At 46.1% G+C, this 24,256-nt stretch overlaps 2 protein-coding genes across 2 annotated transcripts; one reads left to right on the forward strand and one right to left on the reverse strand.

The window, feature by feature from the left end:
• Positions 1-5,331: 5,331 nt before the first annotated feature.
• Positions 5,332-6,029, reverse strand: LOC123400154 (defensin-like protein 1). The gene is made up of 2 exons (XM_045094570.1): positions 5,856-6,029; positions 5,332-5,722 (listed from the first exon to the last, which is right to left on the reverse strand). Exons 1-2 carry the CDS (start codon positions 5,914-5,916, stop codon positions 5,550-5,552), a joined length of 234 nt encoding a protein of 77 aa, XP_044950505.1. The 5' UTR covers positions 5,917-6,029; the 3' UTR covers positions 5,332-5,549.
• A 1,578-nt stretch (positions 6,030-7,607) lies between these two features.
• On the forward strand, positions 7,608-8,295 carry LOC123400155 (defensin-like protein 1). Its single transcript, XM_045094571.1, has 2 exons — positions 7,608-7,762; positions 7,869-8,295. The coding sequence occupies exons 1-2, from the start codon at positions 7,699-7,701 to the stop codon at positions 8,051-8,053; spliced, it is 249 nt and encodes an 82-aa protein (XP_044950506.1). The 5' UTR covers positions 7,608-7,698; the 3' UTR covers positions 8,054-8,295.
• The last annotated feature ends 15,961 nt before the right edge of the window (positions 8,296-24,256 follow it).

A 24,256-nucleotide genomic window follows, 5' to 3' on the forward strand; every position in this document is an offset into this window, starting at 1 on the left:
TGGGGTGTGCTCCTCCCCGGAGCACTTCATTCTCATAGGACACCTCTTCTTGCGGGTGTTGGGTGGCGACTACATGACCAACGTTCAAGGCTCTCCTTGCTTGGTCAGATGAAGATGGAAGTTGAGGCCCCTTTTGTGCTGGTTGCATTATTCTTCATGTCTTTCTCTTTGATTGCTCTTTGGGTGACATCCGTGCATGCTCAAGACGCTATCATAGTTGTCGTTGTCTTGCGGCGAGCTTCAGGTTCTTGGTGTGGTCTTGGTTCAACTTTGCTCAATGCGGAAGCAATGATGCCTCCCCAACCTCCCAACCCGCTAATCGTTTCGACCATCCGTGGCGGATCTTCTAGTCTAGGTTCGTGTTTAGTTTGGCACTCATTGGTTATGGTTGATCCTCTGTTGTGGGTTCGATACGTTCGTCGGGCCGATGCATTAGGTTGTTTGCAGAGTCTTGGTATTATAATCCTTTGACAACATCCCACATCTACTTGGACAACATCCCATACGGGGATCCTCTCCCCATATGGATGGGGTCTCAAAATTAGTTTTCCAATGAAATGTGTTTATAAAGACTTCTCCGGTCTTCAAATTTGTCTTTTCAAGATGCTCATATGGATAGAGTCTTAAAATTTGTTTTTCCAATGAAGTGTGTTTATAAGGACTTCCCTAGTCTTAAAATTTATCTTTCAAGATGCTCATATGGATGTAGTTTTAAAATTTGAATTTCCAATGAAGAGTTCTTAAAATTTGTCTTTCCAATGAAGAGTTCTTAAAATTTGTCTTTCCAATGAAGAGTGTCTCTAAAGACTTCCCTAATCTTAAATCTGTCTTTCCAAGATGCTTATATGGATGCAGTCTCAAAATTTGTCTTTCCAATGCGTACGTTTTGTGAGCGATTTCTTCTGCGTTTCTAGAAGAACATCCCCCAATGTGTTATCCAATAGAGAAAAGTATGTTTTTGTCTCTCAAGTTTTTCAAAAGTATAGACTTTGTTCCTCAATATTTTTTGGTATACATAGCAAAAGAGCCCGTGCGTTGCAACGGGAGAAAGAAATATCACACGGCACACGCTCTTAATTTATAAAAAATGTCTATAATTTGAGAATTTATAGTTACGATACAAATAAAGATGGTCTTATCCTACAAAAATGCAGTTCAAAATTTCACAGGTCTTCTATTTTAACACGGCTTGCATGTAGATTTAATACGTACAAAGAATCGATCAAGTGACCTTCAATTTCATCTCTAATCCTGATTTTGTTGACGTGTTCATCCCCAACCCGGATGAGTACCGGTATGAAGAAAGACGAATAATGACTTATTTATTAAGATTGCACCCTAGATAGTATTTTTATTAAACGTTTAACAAATAAAATAATATCATATTTAAATTCTACATATTTTTCTAATCAAATTCCATGTATAATATGTTAAATTTGGAGTTACGGTTTAAAAGATATGAGTATTTAAAAAAATATTTAATATATACTACGAGTTTAATGTCATAAACAGTAAGGGCTTTTCTGTAAAATCACCTCGGTGGGTTTTCCGACGGAAGCGATAGCCTCTTTATTATGGGAAATTCTGACCTCCAGCCGGCGGATCGCATGTAGGCATCTGCCGCTTCGTCCGTGCGACACGTGGGACTTATCTGCTTATGATTTACGCAACCTACCACTTGTTGCGGTTCACGCACCGCAACAGCTCTTATGTTGCAGGATCTGAATCTGAATCCCTTAAAGCAGTAGCCTCTCGGCGGTGACAGGCGGCGCCGCCGGCCGTCGCCTGCCTCCATCCTCCCCCACCCCCGCGCCACCAGCCGCTCGACCCGACGCCGGCGACCTTCCGCAGTCGCTGCCAGCCACGCCGCCGCCCCTGATGTCGGGGCCCTCCCCTCCTCCACCCTCTCGCGCCGCCAGCCACTCGACCCTGCCAGCCGCGCCGCCGCCCCCGATGCCGGGGCCCTCCCCTCCCCGCACCCTCTCACGCCGCCAGCCGCTCGGCCCCGACGCCGGCCGGCCATCCGGTCGCCGCCAGCCGCGTCATGAACATTGCAAAAAATTTTGCAACCTAACCTTTGTTGCAAAAATTCCTGAAACATGACCTTTGTTACAAAAAATTCTTCCGTAAAAGTACCTATGTTATAGAAAGACGAAGAAAAAAAATCCTGCAACAAGCGAATTGTTTCTGAAACTCGGCCGTTGTTCCAGGAATTAACGGGTTCAAAGTTTATTTTCTTGCAACAAAGCGAAAGTTTCTACAACTCAACCGTCGTTTCCGGAATTATGTGGTGCCAGCCCGGAGCAGATCGGACGGGTGCGCGTAGATCGGACGGCCCTCCAGGTGGAAGATGTTTACTAAAACATCCGCCGGTGAATGCGTAGCAGCCCCCTTTGTTATTAGGTAAAGATTTGATCCTTCAAGTCTCAAAACCAGATTTTATACACTTGACCGGCCTTTGACCGAGTTTGACCATGTTGATGAGGTTTGACCGTGAACAGTTAATTAAAACAATAGGAAATAAATTTTAAGAAATCTTAAATTTTGTGACAAAAAGCAAATTTTGACAACCAAAAAAGCAAATTTTGACAGCCAATATTATATTTTTCGCCACGAGCTCCTCAAATGTTGTTGAAACACGAGACCAAGGCCAATTTTCACGCACGCACCCAAGCATCTTGATGGCCACCGAAATTCAGATTTTTCTGAATTCTTTTGCTATTTTTTTATTTACTGTTCATCACTTAAACTTTGTTGTTTTTAGAATCTACTGTTCATCAACTAAACTTGTTGTTTTTTTTATTTACTGTTCATCAGTTAAACCCGGTCGACCTGCTTAATCTCGTTTTAGACCAAACTTATCCAGTTTTGAGACTTGAGGACCAAATGTATACCAGTCTATACTTAGGATAAAAACATATTTTTCTCTATCCAACATGATAGCCTGGTAGAGCAACTTCAATAGGACGATCCATTTCGTCCGCCGCCGTCCGTTTGGATCGGCGTGGACACAAAAGGCGGCCCAACTCGTCGATCCAAACGGACGCGCGTTCGGTTTTCGTCCGCAGACAATCCATTCCCGGCCTATTTTTGAGCCAAATTTACGTCGGCGCGAACACGCGATGGACGCGCACACGCTCGCCTTCTCCTCCCCCGGGCCCGCTGGTCGGTGGCACATTGGCCTCCCGCCATCCAACCTCGCGTGCCTCCTTCGTCGCCGACGTCGCCGCCCATTTTTGCCGACGACTCTGCCAGCTGTCGGCGCCTCCACATCCGCCGAGCAACACCGCCCACTCCCACGTCGCCCGACGTCGCCGTCTTGCCGTCGGGGAGCCGACTGCTTCCCACCCCATGCCCGCACCACACAGCCTGCCCCGACCAAGAAGCCGCCTCGCCGCCCGGCCAGGTCCTCACCGACACGCTCGTCGGACGCCGGCCCACTCGTCAGACGGCGACAGGGCAGCTAGCTGGTCCGTGCGTGTCGCGACTCCCTTTGCCGGCCGTCTCCTTCGTCGACGCCCGCAAGCTGTTCGACAGTTTTCCAAGGTACAAAATGGACTCCGCCGACGAGTTCTTTTTTCATAATTTCCTTTGCGACTCCGACGATTCGTCGTTCGATGACGAGGAGGAGATATTGGTTGTCTTGTTGGTCCATCACCACCTCAACAACCAGCAATCGTTGTTCCGTGGCTCCATTCCGGGCCACCTTCCGGCGTTGAATCGCAACCGAGAGAGCGGGCATTTCCTTTTTTGAAAGGACTACTTTGATACAACAAACCTGTTGTTTAAACATCAGAAATTCCGTCGTCGTTTCCGTATGAGTAGGCATCTTTTCAATCGTATTAGAGATGGAATGCTCGGTTATGATGACTATTTCGAGTGCAAAGAGGATGCCGTTGGCAAGATAGTTTTTTTCTCTTCTCAGAAATGCACTGTCGCCATCCGATTGCTTGCATACGGAGTGTCCGGTGATCTCATTGACGAGTACGTCCGTATAAACGAGTCTACTTGTCTAAAGTCCCTGTATAAGTTCTGCAAGGATGTTATTGTTGTGTTTGTCCCTGAGTACTTGAGAGAGACGACTGCTGAAGATACAGCCCGTTTGTTGGCGATGAATACCAGCAGGGCTTCCCAAAGATGCTTGATAGCATAGACTGCATGCACTGGAAATGAAAGAACCGCCCTTCTGCTTGACGAGGACAGTATAAGGACCATGTCAGGGCTTGCGCTGTCATACTAGAGACCATGGCATCTGTAGATATCTGGATCTGGCATTCTTTCTTTGACATGGCCGGATCACACAATGATATCAACGTGCTTCAGCGCTCGTCGGTGTTTGATAGGCTTGCCGAAGGCAACAACCCACCGGTGAACTTTACTGTCAGCGACCACAACTACGACAAAGGATACTACCTGGATGACGGTATCTATCCTCAGTGCATCACTATTGTCAAGACAATACCCAACCCTGTCGGAGAGAAGAGGAAAAGATTTATTCAAAAACAAGAGAGTGCTAGGAAGGATGTCGAACGTGCCTTTTGGTGTTTTACAATTTCAATGGGGCATCATTAGGTATCCTGTACCTGGAGCACGCAGAAACTGTAAGAGATGATGACTGCTTGTATGATCATGCATAATATAATCGTAATCATGCATAATATAATCGTAGAAGACAAGCGCTTGAAGCACGCAGAAACGGTGAGAGATGATGACTGCTTGTATGATCATGCATAATATAATCGTAGAAGACGAGCGTTCGGAACGTCTGTATGATAGGGTGTCAGTTTTAGGGTGAGAATGTTGTACTTGCGCATGAAGGAACGACAACGTTTAAACAGTTCACCTAATTTTAAGACATGCGTGATTGAAAAACCCTGCAAAATGATAAGGTTGAGCATATGTGAACTCATGTTGTTTCTTTTATTCGTTTGCAAAACTATGTGAAAAGTGTTACTTTTATTTGGCTTGTAATAACTATGCTATTTTATTCGATTCAAATTATGTTATTTGATTCATTCTATGCAAATTAGAACGACTAGCCGGTCACGTCGGCACATATGAATCGGCGCGTTGAACGCGCTACCGACCCATGTTTCATGTTTAAAATAGAACGGATAGACCCATGTTTAAAATAGAACGGAGCGCTATCGATCAATGTCTAAAATAGGACGGAGCGGTCGATCCAAACGAACAAAAGGCCGACGAAATCGCCCTCCATTAAAGTTGCTCTTAGGAAACCTCGATCAACGTGGCCACAAGCATAACTCCAACATCGAGACGACCGGACTATTGATCGACACTTTGCAAACTTATAACAGTGACAAAGGAACGGAACATGAACCGTACGTTTTTATTCTTATACATTATTATATCGTAGCCCGCCCATGGATGCATCGATCGAGATGCAGTAGCTGGCTAGTGGAGTACATACGATGATACGTAGAAGGGGGACACAGGCACACATTCGATTCAAGTAGGTACACAAGCGTATGGTTCCATGGGCTGGCTAGCTGACGTACGGTGAGGAGCAGCTGCCATTGCAGCTACGATCAGCACCGCCTCATGCACTTGCACCGGCGCAGGGGCCCGTCGCAGTTGCCGCCGCCCCATCCCTCTTGCATGCAGACCTGCGCGCAGTTCTTGTTCGACACGCACGGCCCCTTGAACCCCGCGCTGCGCCGCCGGCAGATCCTCGCCTCCGCCCCCGGCACCGCCGCCTCCTCTGCATCCATCCATCCGATCCGTTCATGTTTGTCAAACGTACGTCGACATGTACATACATGGCATAGTAATATATACAAACTGTGTGTGTAATCTGATGAAAATGGCGAGGGAACAAATGAATTAACACGTACGTGCGATGAGGAGGAGGAGCAGGACCAAAACCACCTGCGTCGCCACCTTCTTGGTCCACATGCTGAGCGGCCGGGCTGGGAGCGGTCTGAACTTTGTGCTAGCTACGTACTACGTCTCTGGCAGTGGCTGGTGGAGTCGATCGTGTGTATGCTGTGGGTAGCTATATGCGGATTGGTGATAGCAGCTTTATATATACACATGAGCTCGGAGGCGGTCGTGCATGGACTGGAAGCAGCATGCATGCATGCATGCATCGTGGCGGAGAGGCTGGCCGCGTGGCGTGCCGCGTGATCGATGTCGTTCACGTGGCGGCCTCGGTGCATGCGGCGCCCAGGTATATACGCACGAGACAGTGTTCGCCTCTGGCTGCGGCGGTGCATGCATGCCAGGTTGCCAGGGCACCGGGCACGAGAGCGTTTGGTAGTCGGCGGGCAGGTAGGGCGGCCGCCGAGGTAGTAGATCTCGGCGAGCTGCCCTGGGCGCGTGGCTCGTCCACGGCCGGCCTGGGCTTGCATGCAGGACAGCGCGCGCCAGGCAAGCTCTGCCCGCCGGTAGGACCACGGATCGATCGAGACTTCGAGAGTGATCCCAGGGTCAAGTGCACGCACGCACTCGTTTAGACGATGGAAGATCGCCTCGGCCGGCCTCTGTCGGGCCAATACTTCGATCAGATGGCATGCATGCATTTTCATGTGGGAACACATGTAATTTCGTTCACTGCATGCTTACCTTGTTATCAGATCTGTAAGACTGCTTTTTCTGAAGATTGTCAGCAAGTTTTTGTCTGGCTTGCAATGCGGCATCGATGTTGCACTTCAGAACAACTTTGACCGATCCCCTATTCGACCGTAAGGAAGGATAAATTCGGTTTTCTTACCTTACACCACGTCTAGTCGATCCCCTAAACATATTACACAAGTAAAATTATCTTCCATCGTCGAAAACACACTTCAATCTTTGCTTTCTAAATACGCTCATCCCGCGCGCGCCCCTCCTTCTCCCACGTGTTTAAATCAAATATTTTTATGATATACTCTCTCCGTTCTTAAATATAAGTCTTTAAAGAGGTTTCACTAGTGTACTATATACGGATGTATATAGATTTGTAGATTCACTCATTTTGTTTCGTATATAGACTCCTAGTGAAATATCTTAAAAGACTTATATTTAAGAACGGAGGAAGTATATTGCATAGTGTTTGAAATTCATGCGGCTAGAAAATAATGTTTACACAGTTTCAATTTTGTTCAACTAATATAAAGATACTTTTTTAAATAAGAGCATATAAAGACATCATTGAAGGAGTAAAAAAAATCTACACTAACTTTACTTCGTTGAATCCTCTTAACTTTTAAAGGATTGGATTGGATTGGATAGAGTTGAAACGGGCGGATCGATCGGCTCGAGCGGCGCAGCCTTCCGAGACCTCCATGTACGTATAGACCCTTTTTGCGACCAGGCACTTGACAGTTTCGAGACCATCGATCATCTCGTAGTCCAACGCCCCTTCGTCACAACTCACAAGAGAACTTCGGTTCAAATTCTTGCGTCCAAAGGGGCGACTCCTCTCGTCCCAAAGCATCCAGACGCACGCTGAGTTGGAACAAGCAGCTGAACAACACGGCCTTCCAGCCCGACAGGTGGCGACGCTACATGCAGGATGCCTGCCACGAACGCACCTGCATGCAAGCACGGCAGCGTCCTCCTCCGGCCCAAACCCCCTATATAAGTAGAGAGCTTCTCTTCCTGGCAACAACAACAACAGAGAACACACGGTCGCCTTGATCAGAAGCTCTAGCTTTGCTCCATCCACCTATCTACTACCTACACCCACAGAAGCCAATGGAGTTCAAGACGAAGGCGACCGTGTGCGCGGCGCTGCTGGTGCTGCTCCTGCTTTCGTCCTGTACGTAATTAAGCCCGAACGGGCGCTCCCAAACTTATTATGATTTGCTGCTGCTTATTGTTATGGTCTAACGCTTGTGGCCGGCCACCGGGACATGTTTTTTCAGACGACGGCGGCGACGGCGGCGTCGGCGTGGCGGAGGCGCGGATTTGCACGGGGAAGAGCCAGCACCACCATTTCCCGTGCTTCTCGGACAAGAGCTGCGCCAGGAATTGCGTCAGCGAGCACGGCGCGCACTGGACGGCCGGCTACTGCCACCTCAGGCGCTGCACCTGCCAGAGGGAATGCTAGGGCAGACGCCCCGCGCGCGAGCTCCATCCCCGGCCCGTCCATGGCGCCGACAAGCCGTACTAGTATCTTAATTACCATGTACCCACCCACTCGCTGCCTGTCAGGGAATGTAATAAAACGTGGCGCGCGCGCGCACCCGCCGGCGCGTCGCCGCTGTACGTAGCATAATGCATGCAACGCGCTGCTTTTCAGTGAAAAATGTCCATGGATTTACCAGTGAATAATATATGCAGCTTGTAAGATCTCGAGTCCACCAAGTCGGATGTGCATGGTTCTCGAGAATGGCCGGGAAGAAGGCGGCGTCTCTGGCCAGGCCAGTGCGGCATCTTGGCCTTCTCTCTTCCCTGCTTTTTTACATTCCTGCTAAATCAAAATTATAAGGGCACCGGCCAGCGCTTTGTATTCTACAATGCTCGTTTGACAGAATGGAAGCTGCCGGCGGCTAATCGGTAGTCGTCGATGTGATGATGACGACGTCCGATTGCAACCTCGATGACGCTCTTCTTGGCGGCATGTGTGCGTTTTTGTGTAGGTTGTCAGATCGTTCTGTGTGTCTTATTTTGACGGACGTATTTGTGACGATTTTAGTCAGGTTTTTGGTTTATTAATCGGACGATCTTGTTTAATGAGTCGGGCCTTTTTAATGAATCCGACCCTGTGGGACCATATTTAAAAAATAAATCTAAGGAATCTTGTTTAATGAGTCGGGCCTTTTTAATGAAGCCGACCCTGTGGGACCATATTTAAAAAATAAATCTAAGGACACTAACAAAGATCTTTTTTAAGAGTTACATGTAGGATAAATGATGAGATAGAGGAAAAAAACTTATAAAAATAGATTAAAAAAAGACAAGAGAGGGCAAATGATGAGAAGTTTCATATAGAATAAATAGGAGAAATAACTTATAAAAAAAGATTCATATAGAATAAATGATGAGGTAGGGGAGAAATAACTTATAAAAAAAGTTTGAAAAAGACAAGATGATGAAATGGGGAAGAGAGGATAAACGATGAACTGTGACATACATGAACTATGTTACTGATTCATTACTTTCATGCATTTAACTTTGGTACTGAAGAGTGGTATTTTCGTGCATTTAATTTAAAAAACTTGCAGTTGGGAGCTCGTCGTTGTCTCATTGCACCGACAACTGTGATTGCAACTTTGTGAGGGAATCATCGGTCGGGCTAGGCAGGGGGAGGCCGCAGGACGGGATGAGGGCAGCAGCCTAGGGCCTGTACACTACTATGCTCTGCCGCTCCGTAGCGGTGCAGAGGCGCGACTATGATGGAGGTAGCCGCCCATGGTGACGAGCAACTGCGACGGTGCCGAACGGAGGAAATGAGAGGCCGCACCACGGGGATACGGTGAGAGCGACGACGGCCTGGGGCCTATACACTTGCACGCTCTGCCGCTCCGCAGCATTGCGAAGGCGACTACGATGGACGTAGATGCCCATGGTGACGAGCAATCAGCAGATATCAGGTAGGGTTTCGGGTTGTGGATCTTTGAATCAATGAAATACAGGAAAACATAGGAACAATAATTACCCAGGTTTAGGTCCTCTCGAAGAGGTAAAACCCTACGTCCTATTTGATTGTATTAATGAGTGTACGACGATTGCAGAGCCGATCTATCACGAGATTAGATGAACTAAACCTTACATAGATCGGATAATGATTCTATGTATCCATCGTCTATTAACTAGCCTAGCCTCAACTTACATAATATACCAGAAACATAGCATAACAAGAGTCTTAATTGGCTACGTCGATGGAGAAAAGTCTTTATCTTATGTTTCAAGTCTTATAAAATCTCTTTTGTATGCATCACGTATTATCCAAGATGACCCATTAATGAATCGTCATGGGGTTCTTGGTCCGACCCCAGTCCAGAACACCGTCAATCGGTGCCATCCACTTGTATTAAGAGGAAATATTCCCGCGGACTGATAAACAAGGAACTACTCAAAATAACCCCTGACCACTCAATATACTACCGGATATTAGGTGTAGTATATTAATCTGGGCCATCTAATTACAAAAATAAACAACACATATTGACTAGATGTACTCTGAAAGGTCTCTAACCTAAACCAGCTGATTGTCTCTCTCCGCCCCCCTGCATGAGGCATGAGTGTAGTTCTCGTTCATCTATTTAGCTGGCTAAATATACATTATTTATAATAAAATTTATATATTTAGAAAGTATATTCCCATATGAATCCATATGCTTTTCTTGACAAAGTTATGCTTTTCATGACATAGCACATTTTATATATATATATACCTGCTAAATCGCAATTATATTATATATGAGGGCATCGGTCCGGTGCTTTTTATCCTACAATACTCGTCGACGGAGTCGGAGCTGCCTGGTCGTCGATGACGTGTGTGTGGTGGATTGTTTGACATTGACCGACGCAGGCCTCTGCGGTGGAGGCTACATAGGTGGTCGTCAATGTGATGATGATGATGTCGGATTGCAACCTCGACGGTGCTTTTCTTTTTGGCGGCGTGTGTGCGTTTTTTGTGTAGGTTGTCTTGTGTGCCTTGTTTTTGCGGGCGTATAGTGACGATTTTAATCCGGTTTTTCGTTTATTAATCGGGTGATCTTTTTTATCGAATCGGACCCTGAGGGACCATGTTTGAAAAAAAGTAAGACACCTACAATGATGCTATGTGTAACCCTGAGGGACCATGTTTAAAAAAAAGTAAGACACCTACAATGATGCTATGTTAGGAGTTACACATAGGATAAATGATGAGATAAATAAAAGAAAACTATAAAAAGTTAAAAAAGACAAGAGAGGATAAATGATGAAAAGTTTCATATAGGATAAATGATGAGGTAGGGGAGAAATAACTTATAGAAACAGGTTTAAAAAAGACAAGAGAGGATAAATGATGAAGTGGGAAACAGAGGATGAACTATGACATGCATGAACTGTGTTACTGATTCATTACATGGTGCTAAAGACTGATATCTTCTTACAATTAACTTAAAATACCTGCAATTAACTTAAAATACCTGCAGTTGTGAGCTCGACGCTGTCTCATGGTACCGACAACCGTGATTGCAACTTTACGAGGGAATCATCGGTTGGGCTGGGCAAGGGGAGGCCGCAGGACTGGGTGTGGCAGAGGCCTAGTGTTGGAAATATGCCCTAGAGGCAATGATAAACAGTTATTATTATATTTCTTGTTTCAAGATAATTGTTTATTATCTATGATATAATTGTATTGAATGAAAACATAGATACATGTGTGGATACATAGACAAAACAATGTCCCTAGCAAGCCTCTAATTGGCTAGCCAGTTGATCAAGGATAGTCAAGGTTTTCTGACTATGTGCAAAGTGTTGTTGCTTGATAAGTGGATCACATCATTAGGAGAGTCATGTGATGGACTAGACCCAAACTATGAATGTAGCATATTGATCGTGTCATTTTATTGCTATTGTTTTCTACGTGTCAAGTATTTGTTCCTATGACCATGAGATCATATAACTCACTGACATCGGGGAATACCTTGTGTGCATCAAACGTCACAACGTAACTGGGTGACTATAAAGGTGCTCTACAGGTATCTCCGAAGGTGTCTTTGAGTTAGTATGGATCAAGAGTGGAATTTGTCACTCCGTGTAACGGAGAGGTATCTCGGGGCCCACTCGGTAATACAACATCACACACAAGCCTTGCAAGCAATGTGACTAAGTGTAAGTCACGTGATCTTGTATTACGGAACGAGTAAAGAGACTTGCCGGTAACGAGATTGAAATAGGTATGCGGATACCGACGATCAAATCTCGGGCAAGTAACATACCCAAGGACAAAGGGAATGACATACGGGATTATATGAATCCTTGACACTAAGGTTCAACCATTAAGATCTTCGTAGAATATGTAGGATCCAATATGGGTATCCGGGTCCCGCTATTGGATATTGACCGAGGAGTACCTCGGGGCATGTCTACATAGTTCTCGAACCCGCAGGCTCTGCACACTTAAGTTTGGCGATGTTTTAGTATAGTTGAGTTATATGTGTGGTTACCGAATGTTGTTTGAAGTCCCGGATGAGATCTCGGACGTCACGAGGGTTTTCGGAATGGTCCGGAAACGAAGATTGATATATAGGATGGGAGTGACGAATGGGTTCCGGAAGTTCACCAGGAGGGAGGCAACCCACCCGGGGGAAGCACAATGGCCCTAGGGTTGATGCACCAGCCCTTAGTGGGCTGGTGGGACAGCCCAAGAAGACCTTGGCGCCAAGGAAAGAAAACCAAAGAAAAAAAAGGAAAGTGGGAAGGAAGAGAAGGACGCCACTTTCCAATCCTAGTTGGAGTAGGATTGGAGTAGGACTCCTCCTCTCCCTTGGCCGGCGCACCCTTGAGGGCTTGGCCCTCAAGGCAAGCCTCTTCCCCCTCCCTCCTAAATATAGTGGTGATTTAGGGCTGATTGAAGACAAGTTTTGCCACGTGCAACTCATATTTAGACACCATAGTTTTACCTCTAGATCATATTTCTGCGGAGCTCGGGCGGAGCCCTGCAGGAGTAGATCCTCACCACCACCGGAGCGCCGTCACGCTGCCGGAGAACTCATCTACTACTCCGTCTTGCTTGCTGGATCAAGAAGACCGAGATCATCGTGGAGCTGTACGTGTGCTGAACGCGGAGGTGTCGTCCGTTCGGCTCTAGATCGGATCGGATCGTGGGACGGATCGCGGGATGGTTCGTGGGACGGTTCGCGGGGCGGATCGAGGGACGTGAGGACATTCTACTACATCAACCGCGTTTCTTAACGCTTCCTGCTGTGCGATCTACAAGGGTACGTAGATCCAAATCTCCTCTCATAGATGGACATCACCATGATAGGTCTTCGTGTGCGTAGGAAATTTTTTGTATCCCATGCAACGTTCCCCAACAGTGGCATCATGAGCTAGGTTCATGCGTAGATGTTATCTCTAGTAGAACACAAAGGGTTTTGTGGACGGTGATGTTCGAGTTGCTGCCTCCTTAGTCTTTTCTCGATTCAGTGGTATTGTTGGATTGAAGCGGCCCGGACCGACATTATTCATACGCTGATGAAAGACTAGTTTCATCGATTGACATGCAACCTCGTTGCATAAAGATGACTGGCGGGTGTCGGTTTCTCCAACTTTAGTTGAACTGGTTTTGACCGAGGCGGTCCTTGGAGAGGTTAAATAGCAATTTGCACGTCTCCTTGTGGTTTTTGCGTAAGTAAGATGCGATCATACTAGATACCCATAGCAGCCACGTAAAACATGCAACAAAAAATTAGAGGACGTCTAACTTGTTTTTGCAGGGTATGCTTGTGATATGATATGGCCAATGACGTGATGTGATATATTGGATGTATGAGATGATCATGTTGTAATAGTTAATATCGACTTGCACGTCGATGGTACGTTAACCGGCAGGAGCCATAGGGTTGTCTTTAACCTAACGTGTGTGTTTGCAGATGCGTTTACTATATTGCTAGGACGTAGCTTTAGTAGTAGTAGCATAAGTAGCACGGCAACCGCGATGGCGACATGTTGATGGAGATCATGATGATGGAGATCATGGTGTGGAGCGGGTGACAAGAAGATCGTGTCGGTGCTCTGGTGATGGAGATCAAAAAGCACAAGATGATGGCCATATCATGTGCTACTTCTCAAACAACAGCGCCAGAAATTGACACGTTGACGGAGACTTGCTTGCGTTGGTTTTTCCCTTGAAGAGGAAAGGGTGATGCAGCAAAGGAGCAGTAAGTGTTTCCCTTAGTTTGAGAACCAAGGTATCGATCCGGTAGGAGAGTCTCGTCAAGTCCAGAATACCTCCGCAAACACAAATGAGCTTGCACCCAATGCTTCAAAGAGGTTGTCAATCCCTTCAAGATTGTTTGCAAAGTGAGATCTGAAGGCGGAAAGTGCAACGAAGTAAAAAGTGTAAGGCTGAAAATATGGTGTGGAGTAGACCCGGGGGCCATAGTGTTCACTAGAGGCTTCTCTCAGAATAGCAAATATCACGGTGGGTGAACAAATTACTGTCGAGCAATTGATAGAACCGCGCAAAGTCATGACGATATCTAAGGCAATGATCATACATATAGGCATCACGTCTGAGACAAGTAGACCGATACTTTCTGCATCTACTACTATTACAACACACATCGACCGCTATCCAGCATGCATCTAGTGTATTGAGTTCATGACGAACAGAGTAACGCATTAAGCAAGATGACATGATATAGAGGGATAATCTCAAACCAATGATGAAAACCCCATCTTTTTACCCTTGATGGCAACAACACGATGCGTGCCTCGCTACCCCTTCTGTCACTGGGTGAGGTCACCGCACGGTATGAACCCAAAACCAAGCACTTCTCCCATTTCAAGAATCATAGATCTAGTTGGCCAAACAAAACCCACAACTCGAAGAGAATTACAAGGATATGAAATCATGCATGAGATATCAAAAGAAACTCAAATAAGATTCATAGATAATCTGATAGATCTCCATGAAGATTACATCGGATAGATCTCCATGAAGATCATGGAGAATTTTGTATTGAAGATCCAACAGAGAGAAGAAGCCATCTAGTTACTAGCTATGGACCCGTAGGTCTATGGTGAACTACTCACGCATCATCGGAGAGGTCATGGTTGTCGTGGTTTTGTCACGGCAGATGTCCTAGTGAAAGGACTTAATGATGGAGCCATCGCACCTTGGTGGCGACTCAAAGGGGTTTGAACGGGAGCGGGACTCAGATTTACCCAGGTTCGGCCCCTCGTGAGGAGGTAAAAGCCTACGTCCTGCTTTGTGTTGTATTGATGGTGTTTCGATTACAAGGAGGGCGTAACTCGCCTGACCTAGCTCTCAATGATTTCTAACCTGCCCTATCCTCCCCGGGACTCGCCTTTATATATAGGTCGAGGCCTTAGGGTTTACAAGAGTCCCAACCACGATACAGATCGTGGTTTCCTTTATCTCCAAGTCGCCGTGCTTTCCAAGACTGGAAACCTCCTCGATGGCCTATCGTCTGTGTAGATCTTGAACCGCCATCCGGCTCCTGGGCCCTCTGGGCCAAGGCTTGCATCACCAAAGGATGAGTCGCCCACTTGGTGACCCGGCCCAACTAGGGTGGGTCATGTCGCAGATAATATCCCCAACATTAGGCCCCAGATTGACTTGAACCTGTTCAGGCCAATAAACCCTTACCTAGTTTAGGGGCGGCTCATTCCGCTCCTTTTATGCATCATACGCTTAAGCCGCCATCCTTCATAGAAATATCCAAGTCGCCGAACCATTTCTTGATGACATCATCTTATCCCTTTAATCTCAGAAAAATGATGACGCAATCCCCAACGGATCTCGCGGCACAGATATCCCGAAAATCTTGGCGCTATTATTGCGAACCTTTAACTTGTCTTTTCGGTTCCCGCTCGAGGCGCCTCGATTCCAGCGCCCGTCCCATTAAATAGGCTCGGGAAAGGGAATGAAAAGCATCTCCACCTACTCACTTCGTCTGCCTCTTCTTCCTCGCGACCGCACCAAGAACTCGGTCGCCGCCCGAGGAACTTCGTCACCGGCCACCGCGTCCGACGCATCTCCGAGCCAACCAAGGACGCAACATTCACCGCGGATCTCCCACGGTCGCTTCCAAACGCCATTATCAAGTCAGTCCTTCACCATTATAAATAGATCTTAGCTCCTCGATGTTCGTCATCTGCCGATTTCTTAGAACACCTCGAACGCCTCCACATATGTTGATTGATTCGTAGTAGTAATAGGCACGGTAGCATCGACCATATCCTCAATCGATTATCTCCTGTTTGAGGAACCAAAAGGGCTTCGGTCAGATCACCCTCACTGTATTTACCCTAGCCATGGCCTATTTCACCTTATCCACGCCCTTTTCCGTTCATTTAACTTGTTCGTAGATCTATATTTCACTGCGTGCTGTGTAGAAACCTGTTTATAGATCCGCACTTCATCATTTTACTGCACATCTTTGATGCCCTGAGACGTCTTCCCTAAACAAAAGGAAATTCTTAAGTCGCCCTTGTGCCAAAATCTGGTCCCTTATTGGCGAGTTAATAGATGTTTTTAGCCACTCGACAAGTATTCGGCGAGTTGAAGGATTCTCCTAGCCACTTCAACAAGTTTTAGGCGGGTTATCTTACCCATGACCTTTTCCTCTGTAGCTATGGCTGCCGTTTTCAAGGCCGATTGGCTCCCGACTAAAGTTGATGACGCCTTCCTCAATGATTGTGTGAAAACGGGGAATCTGTACCCGAAGGAAGTCATCGGATGGCGATCTGGACTAGGCGACGAGATTCCCAACCCGAAGGAAGGGGAGATAGTTGTTTTTGCTGAACACCTTGAACAGGGGTTTAAGCCGCCAGGATCAAAGTTCCTCAGAGACGCTATGGCCTTCATGAACGTCCGTCTCCAAGACCTGGGCCCCAACTCGATCAGCAACATGTGCCAGTTTCAAGTATTCTGTGAAGCTTACCTGCGAATGGAACCATCAGTCCCTTTGTTTTGGTACTTCTTCAATTTTAATCGCCAGACCGAGTTCTCCAACGGCCCTAGCTTAGAACTTGGAGGTGTTAATGTTCAACGACACATGGATAGCTCATTCCCATCACTCGCCATGCCTAGCCACCCCAAAGGCTGGGGCGAGTCTTGGTTCTATTGCCGGGACACTTCCCCTCCGGGTGAAAACAAACTCCTCGGCTACAGGAAGGAACGTCTGCCCACAAACTTCAAACTTCCATACAAGCTCACCGAAGAGGAGGAGTCGGATTTCATTCCACTGCTATCCGAGTTACGATCCTTAACAAACAACGGTCTTACTGGAGTTGATCTGATCCGCTGCTGGGTGGAATGGCGCATCCTTCCCTTGAGTCGCCGAGATGGCTTGATGTGTGAGTTTGATGGTACTTTGGACCATCCCCAATGCTACTTCCGCATAGCACTCACAGAGGAAGACATTGTGAGCATCATCAAGAAGCTAACCGGCGAGCCCTTGGCCAAGTGCAGCCAGATAGGGCTTAAACCATTCTGCAAGATTAACCCGGCTCCTAAGGTAAATAATTTAACCCACCCTTGGTTCACTTTTTCCGACTTACTCGGACTCTGACTTGCATAATGACAATCCCACCTCAGAAAGGCGACCGATTCTGGTCAAAAAGGCCGAAAAAGATTGCCATGAAGCAAGCCGGACCGCCTCCAAAGAAGAAAACCAAGGCTAAAAACAAAACCGCCATCGCCGAATCGTCTGATGTGGACGAATCCCAAGTTGGCGAGGCGTCTTCAGAGGTAAAATTTTATCTTCTTTGTCTTGGCGCCCTTTGCTCTAATTTGTGCTTATATCTGTGCATCCCAATGTATAGAATGATGATAATGAAAGCCAGGATGACGCCGTAGAGGTAATTTCTATTTCTTCCGACTCATCTTCTCCTTCGCCTAAGCCGGCCAGGCGGGTTTGTGGGAAAGTTCCCATGTCTCACCCGAATGCTTGTCTGGACCCTAATTTCCTCTTGAAGAAGGCGCAACACGCTTCCTTTCGGAAGACTCGAAGCCACTCAGGCGATTTGGTGTTCGGGTTACCAGCAAAAACCCCTACCAAGAAACGGCAAAATGAGGTATCCTCTATCAATGTCCATCTTCGTTTTCTTTTAGATCACATTTGTAACTCGCTCACATTTCGAGATATTACTTTTGCAGACTTCTCCCCCTTCATCGGGTGACTCGGTGATGTCGGCCCTTCCACCAATGATTCGCGTACAAGGGTAAGTCCTTATAATACTTATGTCCTTCTTGATGATAATGATGCTTGCTTTAAGCATTTCCCTCTTTTCCTTAGAGCGCAAGCGAAGAAAAGAAAAACTGGTGGCTCAACTTCCACTCCGGCTCCAGGACTTAAAGAAAACCCAGCACCGGCTCGCGTTGACCCGGCAAAAGATATATCTGATGACCGAGTTGACCTTTCAAGTTCTCCCAAGGAAAGCATGGAAGCGCCCAACCCGCCAAGTCCGTTGAAGGCGGGTGAAGATCCTGACGCTGTGGTCATTACTGGTACTGGCTTCTCTAAGCCGGCTTCGGCAATATTATCGAAGCATGTATCAACATCGTCCCATCCTTCCAGCAAACATGAGATTTCCAAGGCCAAACTTTCCCAGTATGAAAAACTTGAGTTTGATGAGCTCTGCTCCGGCTTCGCAAGTCGCCTAGAAACGAGTTATGAAATGGAGAAGAACCTGCTCCATATGATGAAGAGTAAACATGAGGTACGCCTTAATGCATACCCTCCTCATTAGCCCCCAAGGGTCGGGTCATCTTTTGAAAGATGAGCCGGGTCTTGATGTAGAAAAAATGTTCGACCTGTAACCCCCAAGGGCCGGGTCATCTTTTGAAAGATGAGCCGGGTCTTGATGTAGAAAAACTTTCGACCTGTAACCCCCAAGGGCCGGGTCAACTTTTGAAACATGAGACGGGTCTTGATGTAGAAAAACTTTTGACCTGTAACCCCCAAGGGCCGGGTCATCTTTTGAAAGATGAGCCGGGTCTTGATGTAGAAAAACTTTCGACCTGTAACCCCCAAGGGCCGGGTCAACTTTTGAAAGATGAGTCGGGTCTTGATGTAGAAAAACTTTCGACCTGTAACCCCCAAGGGCCGGGTCATCTTTTGAAAGATGAGCCGGGTCTTGATGTAGAAAAACTTTCGACCTGTAACCCCCAAGGGCCGGGTCATCTTTTGAAAGATGAGTCGAGTCTTGATGTAGAAAAACTTTTGACCTGTAACCCCCAAGGGCCGGGTCATCTTTTGATAGATGAGCCGGGTCTTGATTGTGGTATAATTTTGTCTAAAAAATTATACATTAGCCCCCAAGTATCAGGGGTGTTGCTTGCAATAATTCTGAGACTTTTCCCTTGATAATATGTTGACAGGAATCTCTCGCCCAAGCTGAGTCAACGTTGGGCGACTTAAGGAAAAGTTTAGCCGACCAGCAAGACGCGCGGGCTAAAGCAGAAGAAAAATACCAGGCGATCTTAGCTGATATGGAAAAGCTGAAAGCCGCCAACAAGAAGTCTCAAGCTGATCAGGCCACCGCGCTAAAGCGAGCGGAAATGGCAGAAACAAAACTGGGAGCCGTGCAACAAGAGCTGACCGGTTTAAAGAAACATATCTCCAACATGACACAGGCCATCTTTGGTAAGAAGCAATCCATGGTTTTGTATCTTTTAAAAGAAAAAATTAATGTGAAAAAAGTACTAACCATTATTGTCTCTCACGTAGGTCCGAGAGCCGCCAACCTTCAGGACGACTGTACCTTGAAGTTAAAGGCGATTTACACACTAACTGAGCAGCTGTACACTCGGAGCGTGCTGACTGTGAAGGCACTGATGAGCGCCAAGGAACCAATCACATCAATCAAAAAGATGCTTGGCTGCTTATCCACCGTTCCGCCTCAGATAGGTGAGCTGACCCGATCAGCCGCCCGGAAAGGGGCGCTGACTACGTTGAGTCGGTGTTTGGCATATGCTCCGGAACTGAAACCCGAAGAAGTAGCAGCAGGCTTCCCACAGCTCAAGGAAGACGAGTCAGAATTTACTCAAGATGATTATAAGCGCGTCGTCAGGGAATCATGCTCGGTGGCGACTCAGCTAGAAGCAAGCTTGGATTTGTCAAAGTACCAAGCCGCCTATGACGACAAGAACAAGAAAGTAAACCGTCCAACCTTTGTGACAACCAACTTGACTCCTCGTCGGCCCAAAAACCCTTTTGATTTGGAGGCGGATCTCTCGGCATTTTTGAATGATGAAGACGAATTTGCCGCTCTATCCAAGTGTAATTGAGTACTGGGCGATTTACAACTTGAAGTCGGCCAGAGCTCAGGGCAAGTTGACCCGGAGGCACGAGCAGAATAAATCTTACTGATTTGGCCATCCGAGCCATGTAATAGGTTATTGTAGAAAACAATCCCTTGCTTATGCCTGTTGCGGAACTCTTCTGTGATCCTTAAAAAACCTTGTGCCGCCCTTGGGCCGCCTATGATGCTTGACCCGCCGTGTCAGTAAAGATTTTGATCACCAACCTGTTGGGCTAACAAAAAAATGCATCAAACCATCTCAATGAGTAATGGATGATAATAAATAATAACCAACTCAAGGTGTTCTGGCGAATTATATGCAGAAAACCCGGCTCGACAAGATCCGGAGAGTCTTATAAATATGTGAAACCTTGTGGCAGTGCCAGGAAGGTGAGAGTAAAAATTTCGTCGGCTCATTGAAGTCGTGACAGGATAGGACGAGTTAGACAAACTCAAGTGCTACCCCAGGGAGACTTTTTTTATAAAAAAGCTCAAGTATTTAGACCGGCTGATCAGGCGCGATTCAAGCTTCGGTGAAGCAGTGATGTCAGATGTGCTTCCCTGGAAACTGCGCGAGGAATAGTCGTGTCGACGGCACCAGGAATCCTTCTGCTACGGCTACGCCTTAAGGGACTTCCTAGGAAAATATGCAAAGGATTTCCCCCGTGGCCTTGGAGCCTTGCGTTGGTGTTCCCTCGAAGCGGAAAGGGTGATGTAGCACAGCGGTGGTAAGTATTTCCCTCAGTTTGAGAACCAAGGTATCAATCCAGTGGAGGAGTATCACAAGATCCTGCACAAACACAAAATGTTTCTCCCAACGCTATGCAGGGGTTGTCAATCCCTTATAGATTGTTTGCCAAGTGAGAACTGAAAGCAACAAAGTAACAAATCAAAGTAAAGGCGGAGGTGTAAACGATGGATGTGAATAGACCCGGGGGCCGTAGTGTTTACTAGTGGCTTCTCTCATGAAAGCAAGTAGACGGTGGGTGAACAAATTACTGTCGAGCAATTGATAGAACCACGCAAAGTCGTGACGATATCTATGGCAATGATTATAACTATAGGCATCACGTCCAAAACAAGTGGACCGATACTTTCTGCATCTACTACTATTACTCCACACGTCGACCGCTATCCAGCATGCATCTAGTGTATTAAGTCCATAAGAACAGAGTAGCGCCTTAAGCAAGATGACATGATGTAGAGGGATAATCTCAAACAAATGATAAAAACCCATCTTTTTACCCTTGATGGCAACTACTTGATGTGTGCCTTGCTGCCCCTACTGTCACGGGGAAAGGTCACCACATGGTAGAACCCAAAACCAAGCACTTCTCCCATTGCAAGAATCATAGATCTTGTTGGCCAAACAAAACCCAAGACTCGGAGAGACTTACAAGGATATCAAATCATGCATATAAGAAATCAGCAAAGACTCAAATATATATCATAGATAATATGATCACAAATCCACAATTCATCGGATCTCAACAAACACACCGCCAAAGAAGATTACATCGGATGGATCTCCATGAAGATCATGGAGAACTTTGTATTGAAGATCCAAGAGAGAGAAGGAGCCATCTAGCTACTAACTACGGACCCGTAGGTCTGAAGTGAACTACTCACGAGTCATTGGAGGGGCGATGATGATGATGAAGAAGCCCTCCAACCCCAAAGTCCCCTCCGGCAGGGCGCCGGGAAGGGTCTCTAGATGAGATCTCGCGGAAACGGAAGCTTGCGGAGGCGGAAAAGTATTTTCGAGGCTCCCCTGATTTGTTGATGTATTTTAGGGAATATATAGGCCAAAGATCTAGGTCAGGGGGCAGCCAGGGAGGCCACAAGCCCTGCCACCGTCGCCTCCCCCTGGTGGCAGAGTGGGGGCTTGTGGGCTCCCAGGAGCCCTCCTGGCTTGGCCCACACGCCCCCTCATCTTCTTCCGTTCAGGAAAAAATCATTTCAGGGATTTTATTCCGTTTGGACTCCGTTCCAAAATCAGATCTGAAAAGAGCCAAAAACACAGAAAAAACAGGAACTGACACTTGGCACTGAATTAATAAGTCAGTCCCAAAAAAGATATAGAAGGTACATAAAACATCCAAAGATGACAAGATAACAGCGTGAAACCATCAAAAATTATAGATACGTTTGAGACGTATCAAGCATCCCCAAGCTTCACTCCTGCTCGTCCTCGAGTAGGGAAGTGATAAAGGATGATTTTTTGAAGCTTTCATGCTACCTAGCATAGATGTCCTTTGTAACTCCACTTATGTGACGTGAATGTTCAGATCCATTAGATTCAAAACAATAGTTTGTTGTTACCGTGGAAACAATAATAATTCAAGCAAACTAGCAAGGTAATCATGAACTTTCAAGATAACAAGGCCAAAAGAAAGTTATCCCTACAAAAGCATATAGTCTCGCTATGCTCTATCATCATTGCACAACGAATTTAAATCATGCACAACCCCGGTATTGGCCAAGTAATTGTTTCACACCTTTACTTTCTCAAATCTTTTCAACTCTCACGCAATACATGAGCGTGAGCCATGGTTATAGCACTATAAATAGTGTGGAATGTGGTGGAGGTTGCAAGACAAAAAAAAGAGAAGATAGTCACATTAACTAGGCATATCAATGAGTTGTGGAGATGCTCTTCAATAGATATCAATGTGAATGAGTAGGGATTGCCATACAAATGATGCACTTGAGCTACGAGTATGTGAAAGAACTTAAAGAAAACTAGTGGGTGTGCATCCAACTTGCTTGCTCACGAAGACCTAAGGCAATTTTGAGGAAGCCTATCATTGGAATATACAAGCCAAGTTATATAATGAAAATTTCCCACTAGCTATATGGTGGTGACAAAACGAGAGACTCTCAATCATGAAGATCATGGTGCTTAATATGCACAAGTGTGGAAAAAGTGGTAGCATTGTCCCTTCTCTCTTTTTCTCTAATTATTTTTTTTTGGTGGGCTCTTTGGCCTCTTTTTTTTGGTGGGCTTCTTTGACCTCTTTTATTTCCTCACATGGTACAATGCTCCATTAATGATGATCATCACACTTTCAACTCAAAACTTAGAGCAACTATGACTCTATATGGAATGCCTTCGGTAGTGTACCGTGACAATGATCTTGCATGGCATAGACATCAATGGAAACATCATGCTAGCTATCTTACGATCATGCAATGGCAATGTAGACATAGTGGTACATGTCATGGTGGTAGTTGCATAGCAATATGTCTCGGAAGGACTTTGAAAAAGCCATAGTAGGTAGGTATGGTGGCTGTTTTGAGGGAGTCTAATGGTGGGTTTTGTGCAGCAGCGAAAGTTGCACGGCACTAAGAAGATAGTGATGGTGGAAGGTGAAAGTGCATCTAAACCATGGACTCAACATTAGTCATGAAGAAATCATATACTTGTTGCAAAAGTTTTATTAGTAACCGAAACAAAGCATTCAACGCATACTCCTAGGGGAAGGGTTGGTAGGTATAAACCATCGCGCGATCCCGACCGCCACGCAAAGGATGACAATCAATAGACTAATGATGCTCAGATTTCATCACATAGTGGTTCACCATACATGCATGCTACGGGGATCACTAACTTCAACACAAGTATTTCTAGATCCACAACACCTTACTAGCATAACTTTAATATTACCAAAACCACAACTCAAAACTAATTGAGATGAATCAAACTTCTCTAACTATCCAATGCACATGAAGGTGGAAGTTTACGTATCCCTTTGGATAACTACCCCTTTTGAGACTACTTTCAAAGCATAGATCAACTACCAAGCCACGCACCGCTGCGCTCTAAAAGATATAAGTGAAGCACACAGAGCAAAAGTATCTAGCTCAAAAGATATAAGTGAAGCACATGTGAGCTGAATTGTCTACCAAGAAATATAAGTGAAGCTCGACAAAATCACGGTGAGTGCATGTCTCTCTCTCTAGGTGTGCAGCATGGATGATTGTGACACAACAAAAATAAAAAACTCCTCGATACAAGACGCTCCAAGCAAAAACACATAACATGTGGTGAATAAAAATATAGCCCCAAGTAACGTTACCGATGGATTGAAGACGAGAGAGGGGATGCCTTCCCGGGGCATACCCAAGCTTAGGCTTTTATAGCATCCTTGAATCTCTTGGTGTGCCTTAGGCATCCCCAAGCTTGAGCTGTTGCCACTCTTTATCTGTTTGTCCATAAGAACTTCACCCAAAACTTGAAAACTTCACAACACGAAACTTAAACAGAAACTCGTGATAACATTAGTATGAGAAAGCAAACCACCACTTCCTTAGGTAC

Source organism: Hordeum vulgare, chromosome 5H (assembly GCF_904849725.1).
Source record: "Hordeum vulgare subsp. vulgare chromosome 5H, MorexV3_pseudomolecules_assembly, whole genome shotgun sequence".
In the NCBI taxonomy this organism is placed as follows: domain Eukaryota; kingdom Viridiplantae; phylum Streptophyta; class Magnoliopsida; order Poales; family Poaceae; genus Hordeum; species Hordeum vulgare.